General features: G+C 33.7%; 1 protein-coding gene and 2 non-coding genes across 3 annotated transcripts; 1 reads left to right on the plus strand and 2 right to left on the minus strand.

The window, feature by feature from the left end:
* Positions 1 to 3,884: 3,884 nt before the first annotated feature.
* LOC139846318 (U1 spliceosomal RNA) lies at positions 3,885 to 4,045 on the minus strand. Its single transcript, XR_011759040.1, has one exon. It is a non-coding gene; the product is annotated as a U1 spliceosomal RNA (small nuclear RNA).
* A 1,932-nt stretch (positions 4,046 to 5,977) lies between these two features.
* On the plus strand, positions 5,978 to 9,012 carry LOC139842861 (ubiquitin carboxyl-terminal hydrolase 15-like). Its single transcript, XM_071832962.1, is given in 12 exon segments — positions 5,978 to 6,075; positions 6,134 to 6,205; positions 7,093 to 7,116; positions 7,869 to 8,012; positions 8,116 to 8,142; positions 8,144 to 8,237; positions 8,325 to 8,448; positions 8,451 to 8,481; positions 8,554 to 8,638; positions 8,717 to 8,761; positions 8,763 to 8,867; positions 8,869 to 9,012. Coding segments are annotated over 12 exon segments (993 nt in total).
* Positions 9,013 to 9,955: 943 nt separating this feature from the next.
* On the minus strand, positions 9,956 to 10,115 carry LOC139846314 (U1 spliceosomal RNA). Its single transcript, XR_011759037.1, has one exon. It is a non-coding gene; the product is annotated as a U1 spliceosomal RNA (small nuclear RNA).
* Positions 10,116 to 10,317: the final 202 nt, after the last annotated feature.

A 10,317-nucleotide genomic window follows, 5' to 3' on the forward strand; every position in this document is an offset into this window, starting at 1 on the left:
ACCATTGATGTCACATTTATCTACCAATTGATTTTACACATTTGCTGTGAATTAAATAGGGGAAGTGATATGTACACGACCAATTTTTACATATACACAACCAAACACGCTTTACAGTATTGTACTGTATAACACTGTAAAGCATATTTGGTTGTGTATATGTAAAAATTGGTTGTGTACATATCATCCCCCAATAAATAGGGTGGCAATCACAAAACAACTCATACTTGTTAATTTTATACGTTTATGATCCATAATTATAACTGATCTGTACTTGTATTATTTATCAATCTTAGTGAATATAAAACTAAAAAAAATCTTGTATTATTTATCAATCTTGTATTATATGTATAATGAATATAAAAACTAAAAATTCTTACAAATTGCACTTTGACACCATGTATTGCAGTGGCAGGGAACCTAGAACTGGACCCTTGTTCTAACTGTTCCATACTTTTTTTGTCTCCAAAAAAAAAAATTAAAGTCAACGCAGTCTGCAATAAGAAAACATGTTATAGATATGAGTGTAATTGAGTCGAGCAATTTGCGACTACTCGGGATTGACTCGTTAAAAACTCAACTATTTATGACTATTTGCGACTACTAAAAAAACTTATATCATTTGTTTTAGAGCTGTTTACATACTCTGTAAAATTATGAACCATAATTTTAATTAGTTTTTTCTACGGTTTATTTTTATGCAGTTGATAATTCATCAAAGTTTATTTTAAAATTACATCATGGCGGTGTATTCAGTAAATCACCAAACATAGAGTATTTGAATGACAAGTTATCTTTATTTGATGGTGTTGATAGTTTTGATCTTAGTGGAAAGCCTTCAAGAAGAATTAGAGTAGTTATGATATAATTTGTCTAAGAAGATGAGCATGTATTTTCTAAAATTCACAAAACATAGTACTTACAACTGTTACATAAAATTCAAGTTACTAATTAGCTTAAAATAGGTACACACACATAGCAAACCCTAGTTAACTAAAAATCAACATAATCTTCAACATTGTAGCATGACTTTGTGCATTGTTAGCTTTTGCATCACGCGTTTTTCGAGTTTAACAGTCCTAGTATAATCATGGCAGCACGATCACAAATTGGTGGATCATACCAACCAACAAACCTACACCTAGATGGCTAGATCCCTAAAACATCAAACAGTCACACATTATAATTATCTCTATTAAATTGAACAAACACGAAACTAAGGGATGAAGATCCCTGATTTGGACATCCATAAAACCTAATACCTGGATTTATGTCTCTCCATGTTGTCGTAATCACAACATTACGACCACACCAACATTGAACCATCTTGAATTTCAATTGTTGTTGTTCGATAGAAATTAGGATTCTGCAAATGTGTTCGATGGATAGATATCAGGATTTTGCAATTACGGCCAATTGAACGCTTTGAAAAATAAGATTGGAGGTTTACGTTAAATTATAAAAGCATAATAAAATAGGAGTGGACGTATATGCCTCATGTGCCTATCACGTGAGGTAACTTAACGGCTGATAAGTAACCAAAGTTACTAACTAGGTCAATCGTGTCAATTAATTAAAAGATGAAGGTCATTCGCGTTAAAAAAAATAGATATAAGTTACATATGTCGTTTGAAGTAAAGATGAGGAACTAACCATGCTATTTTGTGTTAGCAAATAGGTCACGTAATATCATTTGTGCTTAATTGCTTCCTTGTATTATCTCCAAGAAAATTTCACATTCAAGAGAACTTATTGATCAGCATCACCAGGGCCGGACCTGGGGTGGGGCTGGAGGTGCAACCGCACCTGGGCATCATGAAAGAGAGGGCATCATGTGTTCAATGGTTGTTCTTGAGTTTTTACATATTTGAGATGTGTAAGTGTGTAAAAATCGAGTTTTGAACAATTTAATTATGTTATATGATACTTATACTTATATATATAATATGTTTAGATGGTTAATTTTTGTTTCTTGGCGCAAACTTAAAAGCTTCATTTAAGTTTTATGGGGTTAGGATGTTGCAGAGAATTTTGGGGAAATTTTGGGGAAGGTGATTCCCTGACACGATCAATTAACTTTTTTGCTACTTACCCCTTTACTATTATACTAACTTACATATTAACCCTTCACTTTAGATTTTATTATTTTAAAACTTTTTTATTAATACTCCATTATTGTAATTATATACGAGTAGTACTGTATGTGAGTATATTAAGGAATTAAAGAACACTTTTGTACTTGTAATACAAAATAAAATAGGACCATATAATGTACTCGTATGTTATTTAGTTTGTGTCACTTTATATTTACTAAAAGATATAGTTTAAATTAATAAATTTTAAAAAAATATTTTAATATTAATATATAAGCATATTTGAAATCTAATTGAATGAATATATTAATATTACCGTGATATTTTTACAAACTAGAATAAGTGAAATATTTATTTAAATTCTTAATTTTATTTGAGAATCATACAATCACATATGATTGGATCTTACAATCACATGTGATTGTCATGACAATCACATGTGATGGATCACCAAATCACATTTGATTTTAATTATAGTCATTGATTATTTTAATCCAAAGGCTGAGTTTTAGCTCTTGGTTTTCAAACAAAATTAAAGATTTAAATAAATATTTTCCAATAGAACATATGTAGCATGTATTAATAAATCTTGTAAGTTGACTTGAAGTGAGGTTATATTTTTTTAGTGTCTATATTCTTCTATAAATGTATGTATTATAACATATATTCAGTTAAATAAAACATAAAATTTAACACAAGGTTATAACCATTTATTTATACTTATATTTATAAAGATAGTATATTAGTACTATTTGCTTACAAAAATTAAAGGGGCATAATATTATATTTACGTACAGGGCATCAAAAATGACAGGACATTTGCTATATTTATTTGCAGTAACCTTACTACACACATTTTAAAAAAGACGAAAATGATGACTACCTAAAAGTAGTTAGTGGGGCGTAAATTGAACATGAGTATGCTGGTGGGGGCATGCTCCATCTAAGGGAAACTGACCTACCGGGTTTATTTTTAGTGTTCTTTGTGATTCCGATTATTACTTACATCTTGTTAGGAAAATGGAATGAGATTTCGAAGAAGAAAGACAAGTTTCGGGTTCTTACTGAAATTGCCGCACAAGATTCATTTAACTTCGAGACTATGGTTACCGCTAATATCGTTCCTCTTGTACCTCTACCAAAGATCAACAATATCGACTTTCATAGTCCACCCACCACTCGATGCTCACGTTGCAAAACTGTACGATGTTGGTGCGTTTGATTTATTCATTTCCTTTCACATGTATTGATACATATTCAGATTAATGGGCGTTGACCGATTATTTAAACGAATTTTTGAATATCGGATCGGTCTGTTTAAAAACAGTAATCAAGAATTAATTGGGAGTAATCGGAGTTTTTTACAACAGTGATGTGGGAATAAGGATATCAATTTGACCTCATTTACTTTTTTTTTACATTTGAAAAGCAATAGATATTCATTTCATTCAAACAAAAAAAATAGACAAGGGCCATAATGTTAAGCCCCAACGCCACACAATACAATGTCATGAATACACAATTATAGTTACAATGGATGTTGAGAATACATCTGAAATAAGAGTAAAGAAACTAAGTAATGCACGATTTTGGATTCGCCACATTAACCAAGACCGTTCCACGCTTTGTTTTTGAAAATTGATTGGTTTCGGTTTTTCCAAATAAGATACCCACTAGATCATTCAACCGCTTGCCAAACCAAATCTTGAAGAGGAGATAGTTGTTGCGGTGATCTTCCTAGAAAAGTTTCAGTGAAAAAACTGACTAAAAAATTTAATACTAGAAAATTGGGTAAGGGCCGCGCGAACGCAAGCCCTCACTACCACAAATTATGACGTAAGCTCGACCACTTGGGCCGGCCTTAGACTGGCACCCTTCCAAAGTGCAATGGAAGTCACCAATCTAGGCCATGGACCTTCTTGATCATCCATGGACTTAGTCCAGGTAAGTGCCTAACCCTTTAGCTTTGCTCCCTTTTTATACTCCTTACAACCCCCTCTAACTTATATCTTCCCACCGATGTGGGATGCCTTCAATTCAAGTCACTGTCACCCACATCTCTTGAAATGTTGCGAGCTTAGTTAGTTTAGGTTTTGTTTGGGCTCGGTTTTTTTTGTTGTTGTAAGTTTCTTGTGAGTCTTCAATTTTGTTGAAGCACTCATTTGTTTAATTCAAGTTTCCGTTTTTTCGCCGAAAAAAAAATTACCATTTCAAGTCTTTTTGAATTTTGTACCGGAAGTATTACTTTTGACATAAACTATAAACTATGTTATAATATGTTTCTTATTTAGCATGCTTAAGGAAATTAGCCTGTAAATATAGGATATTGTAAGTTGTTTTACTGATATCTATCATTCATTTTCGTAGTGGTTGTGATTATTGGATTTCATAGTTCGTAACAGAATTCGTTTAATATATTTCCAATCAGCATAATCAAGTTACCTCTGTATGTATCATTTTTCAGTTTGACCACGCATGATGATCACGAGTTTTAAATGTTTATTTATGTCAATTCAGCTGCGTCTATGATTGATCTCTTCAATTTTCGATTTGTGATGTTAAAAATTCTAGGTTTTGCTCTCAAATTGTTGGCGATTTAAGAGATATAGTGGTAGATTATAACGATAGGAAAGCAAAACTCGTGAGAATTAATCATGCACACAAGGTGGTTGATAAAGTGTCACTTACTAATTTTCTCGAACAAGATGGATCAATTCAAGAGTATTATGAAGCCTTTAATTTTTTGTTCAAAATTATGGGTTTAGATGAATTCTATGTCACTGATATATATTTTCATTTGGGGGTTGAAACCGGATATTATGAGTGGTGTTAGTATGTTCAAACCAAAAAGCCTTCATGATGCGTATATTTTGGCTAAAGTACAAGAGGTTACAATAGCGGTAATCAATCGCAGGACTCAAAATCACCAAGTGACAAAGATCGTTGTAGAAGATAATGAAGATGAACTGAAAGGTTCACAAGAACTGGCAGAAAACTTTTGTGGGTTACTTTTTAATGAGGTACCTAAGGATGTTGTTGCTCACCTCATTCGTACCATGAAGTTTTCTGTCTCAACCGTTATGTGTGTTGCGGTTCAGTGCAGGGTTGCATCTGATCTTCCAAAGCTCGTTGATGCTTTGAAACATCTGATTAAAATCTGACCATATGGAAAAATTGGTAATAGATGTTGAAGAAGATAATGACAGTAGTAAAACTGAAAAGTTTAGGAATGAATGTGACTATAAAGATTTGAAGCTTGTGATACATCTTCTTCTAAATCAGTCAAAGGTTGACATAGTCAAGAGTAAAGGCTTGAACGTTAAAATTGATGAAAAGTCATTTCGTAACAATACTCATAACTTGTTTCTTCATTATATAGTTCTCAGGTTGTACAATCGATCTCTATAGTTGTAGGAAGTTCGTATCAAAGTAATATCGCAAAATCAAGATCACATTCTTCTGGAAACAAGGCACATAAATTAGCAAAACCAACGGTATTTGCACTAAATCAAACTACATATCCAGGAACTGAAAATATGGGCCAAACTGCAGATGAATTTGGTAGGTTTATATATAATTTGATTAATCATTATAATTTAATTGATTCAAACAATAACCTTTTATTTGTACAGTGTTTGTATGATGCGATGCAGATGTGTCACGAACGATGGATGTTAAAGGCGGCTGCATCATTAATAAGAGATCTATTAATATGATTGGTCTTAAGAAGTCATCTAAGCATGGCAGATTTGAAACTTCGGATGTTAATATTAACAAACATAAGAAAATAAAAGTAACTTATTACCATAATTTCATTACAAAACTTGGTAATAACTTTTACTTTGAATTTTTTTCTAAAGTAACCATCTTGTTTACAATATCAAATGCTATTTCCATTAGAAATATTTTGGAAGTACTTCCAATACGAAAGTTTTGAATTCTCACCAAGGGGCCTTGTAAATTGTGGAATTAGCTACTTAAAGTTATCATTTTAGGAACGCGTAGTTCTATTCTTGTACTCATGTTGTTGTTTTATGTAGCTGCTATGCAAATGCTGTGTTGCAGTGTTTGACGTTTACAAAGGCTCTGACTATCTATTTTGATGCATATCCGTATGATCCAGGTGGACCTTGTGTTATTAATAAAGTAGGCTACGAGCGTTTGGGGCCAACAAATGCAAGATGGGTCGTTAAATTAAAATACGAGTTGGAAGCATTTTTGAAAGTGGACGATTGGATAACAATTGGATAACAAGTCAGGATATTAATTGGAAATGAACGTACTAGAAACAAGTAACCAAATTGGAAGGGAGTCTAATATTGAGTTTAAATAAATTGTTCTTATCTATAGTTGTACTTATCTTTAGTTCTTATCTTTACTTTTCGCTAGTTTATTTAAAGCCACAATAGCTTTAGTTTTTAGTCAGTTGATATTTTGATATTTAATACAATAGCCTACGGCTTTTGTTTTGTGTTACGTACACACAATCCATTTATCTGTTGTTATTTCTGTTTGGCCACGATTCAATTCATTATTTGGTATCCGAGCTCAGGTTTTGGCCAAACAATGTTTCGTGGAGTTTATCGAGGAAGCTATTGCAGAACCGCCGACCGAGGCAGCGATGGAGATAATCGTAGACACGCCGAAAGAGGCAACGAAGACCCTCGAGACACAGAAATTGAACGATTATATAAGCGAATCGCCGAGTTGGAACTGAACCAACAACGATTTCCTGCGCGCTACGATTCGGAAAGAATCGATTCAGAATCCATTTATGATACTGAACCCATCTATGATACAGATGGTGAAGATGGAGAATCCATCTATGATACCGAACCCATATATGATACTGATAGGGAGGAATTTTTTGATATTGAAGAAGAGGAAATTGTTGGGTATGATGTGATTGTTCAAGGTGCTATATTAACCGGTGACAACAACCAAAAGAAGCAAGTTTTCTCAACCTATTTTGATGATCAACCTGGTATTTTGGTTCAAGTATTCGAAGGTCAGAGACACAAAAGTCCTATTGCTAATAATAAGGGAAGGTTATCAAAGAAAGACACTAAAAAGATAGTGCAAGAGCCTGAGGAATTTGAAGCCAAGTTGAAGGAGCTAGAGGGTATTTTCTCTACTGATGCGTGTTATGTTTTCTTAGACTCGGGGACGAGTCTTTTCGAAGAAGGGGAGGATAATGCATATCCGTATGATCCAGGTGGACCTTGTGTTATTAATAAAGTAGGCTACGAGCGTTTGGGGCCAACAAATGCAAGATGGGTCGTTAAATTAAAATACGAGTTGGAAGCATTTTTGAAAGTGGACGATTGGATAACAATTGGATAACAAGTCAGGATATTAATTGGAAATGAACGTACTAGAAACAAGTAACCAAATTGGAAGGGAGTCTAATATTGAGTTTAAATAAATTGTTCTTATCTATAGTTGTACTTATCTTTAGTTCTTATCTTTACTTTTCGCTAGTTTATTTAAAGCCACAATAGCTTTAGTTTTTAGTCAGTTGATATTTTGATATTTAATAAAATAGCCTACGGCTTTTGTTTTGTGTTACGTACACACAATCCATTTATCTGTTGTTATTTCTGTTTGGCAACGATTCAATTCATTATATTTGCTCCATCGATCACATTCAAGAACGAGTAATTAATACATCCCGTTATGTCATTTTAATCTCTTTTAGATTATAAGTTTATGTATTTGGTGATAACTATTATATATTAATTTTATACTCCTTAATATTTTTCTTGTTGACTTCAGGTTATGCAAAAGTTGGCGCCTAATGTGTGAACTTGAGCACTATGTCACGTGAAAGTGGCGAGCCATTGTCTTTCTTTTGCATATGCGAAGTGTAAATTGCAAAATCGGAGATGGGAGCCAGGAAGATGCTCATGAATTTTTAAGGTTTGTTAACATATTATATTTGGATGACTTGTTGACTTTACAAGGTCAAATTACATTTTAAATAATTGTGCTGATTTATTACATACTCCGTATTTGTTTTCAGGCTCTTGATCACCTCTTTGCAAACTATATACTGAGACTTTAGGTGGGGAAGATGTAGTTGATCCTAAATTGCAAGAAACAACCTTTATTCAACATATTTTTGGGAGTCAACTCAGGTCAAAAGTAAAGCGTCTTTCTTGCATATCTCTAATTGTTTAATGGTTTAAATACCTAAAAGAAAAATTGTTTGACATGTGACATGAATATCAGTTCAAATGTCTGAGATGTCATCATGAATCAGATAGATATGAAAACTTTATGGATCTTACCCTAGAGATATTTGGGCGGGTCGAGTCACTAGAAGATGTATTAACCCAATTCACAAGTCCTAAAGATTGGATGGAGAAAACATGTATAGATGTGGAAGGTATATTTATTAGTCGTGCATGCTGTTTATTTATTGTGAAATTTACGGGTTGATACATTTTCTATTTTTAAGGTGTGCTGCTTATGTTCAAGTACGAAAGCAATTGGCTATACAGGAAGCTCCAAATATATTGACAATTGTGTTGAAGCGTTATCAGGTAATGAATAATTAGGCTATTCTGTATGACAATAAACATTTTAAACTTGTTTGATTCATGGTGTTTGGATTTTATCAGGAGGGCGGTTATGGAAAATTAAATAAGTGTACCTCGTATCCTGAAAGTGTTGAATATGATACCATTTATGTCGGCGAAAGATGACATTCCTCCATTATACACATTTCATGGTGTCGTGGTGCATTTGGACATAATGAATGCATCGTTTTCTGGTCGCAGGTCACTATATATCATGTGTCAAAGATCTTCGAGGAAATTGGTCCAGAATCGATGACGCTCTGGAGTTGCAGGTTCAACAAGTACCTTTGAGCCAGGTTATGTCAGAAGGTGCATACATATTGTTTTACACATGGTAAGCTGTTTTTATTGTATGTGATCCCCTATCTTAAAAAAAAAAAAAAAAAAAAAAAAAAAAAAAAAAAAAATTAGCCAAATTGACCCGAGCACATTACCTAACCCATTTTGTCACCTGTATTGATTTTGGATGTTTCTGTAGATCATCCCCTCGTTTGCCAAGAAGTTACCTTGAAAAACCCTCTAAACACCAAGCAAAGTCAAAACCGCCAAGGTCAACCTTGGATGACCAACGAGAATCAACTAGTTTCCATGGAACTTCGAATGAAAACCATCGCAGCTACACAAAGCCATCAAATATCGACTATTCGGATACCACTTCTAGCGGCTGGTCAATCTTTACAAGCTCAGACGATGCATCTTTCACTACTGAAAGCATTCGTGGCTCGTTCAGCACCATTGATTATACCGACAACACTAACCCAATTTCTTCAAATCTCAACATCCCTTACACTCATCATGATTATAGATTTATATCTCACGCAACATAGTCTCGTGTAGCCGGTTTTCATGAAGTAGGACCCACACACGATTCATGGAAGAGGATGAGAAACGATCCATTTTGATATCTTATGAAACGAGTAAAACCCACCCTACAGATTAAATAACAACGAAAGGGCTTGTTCTTGTTCATCAAGTGAAGCTTTTTGTTGTAGTCATAGTAGCAGTCATTATGGTAGTGGTTAAAAGATTTTAGATTAGGGGTTAGGAATTGGTGCCTCAAACTTTTTCAATTATTATTCAAATTTTCTACTTAACTCTCAAGTGAAATTAGACCCAGATTTGGATCAACTAAAGTTCGATTCAAAGTCGACTTATAAATTACTTTGTAATAAAATAATCAGTTGAAAAATCACATCAAAAAGTTAGTAAAAACAATTAGCCGGCACTTTAGTAAATGGATCTGTAAAGCCTGACTAAAAAAAATTGTACTAGAAAATTGTGCAAGGGTCGCGCGAACGCAAGCCCTCACTGCCACAAATTATGACGTAGGCTCGACCACTTGGGCTGACCTTAGACTGGCACCCTTCCAAAGTGCAATGGAAGTCACCAATCTAGGCCATGGACCTTCTTGATCATCCATTGAACTCGTCTAGGTAAGTACCTAAATCATTAGCTCGGTTCCCTTTTTATACTCCTTATTTCCTCTCTAACTTATCTCTTCCCACCGATTTGGGATGCCCTCAATATGGTCACCCAAACCTCATTCAAGTATACTCCGTATTATTTTAATATGTTGTGTTTAATTAAATTAAATTAATGATTAATGATTATCGTTTGAGTACTACTCCGTAGTTTGTAAAATT

The sequence above is a fragment of the Rutidosis leptorrhynchoides genome, chromosome 4 (genome assembly GCF_046630445.1).
Source record: "Rutidosis leptorrhynchoides isolate AG116_Rl617_1_P2 chromosome 4, CSIRO_AGI_Rlap_v1, whole genome shotgun sequence".
In the NCBI taxonomy this organism is placed as follows: Eukaryota; Viridiplantae; Streptophyta; class Magnoliopsida; order Asterales; family Asteraceae; genus Rutidosis; species Rutidosis leptorrhynchoides.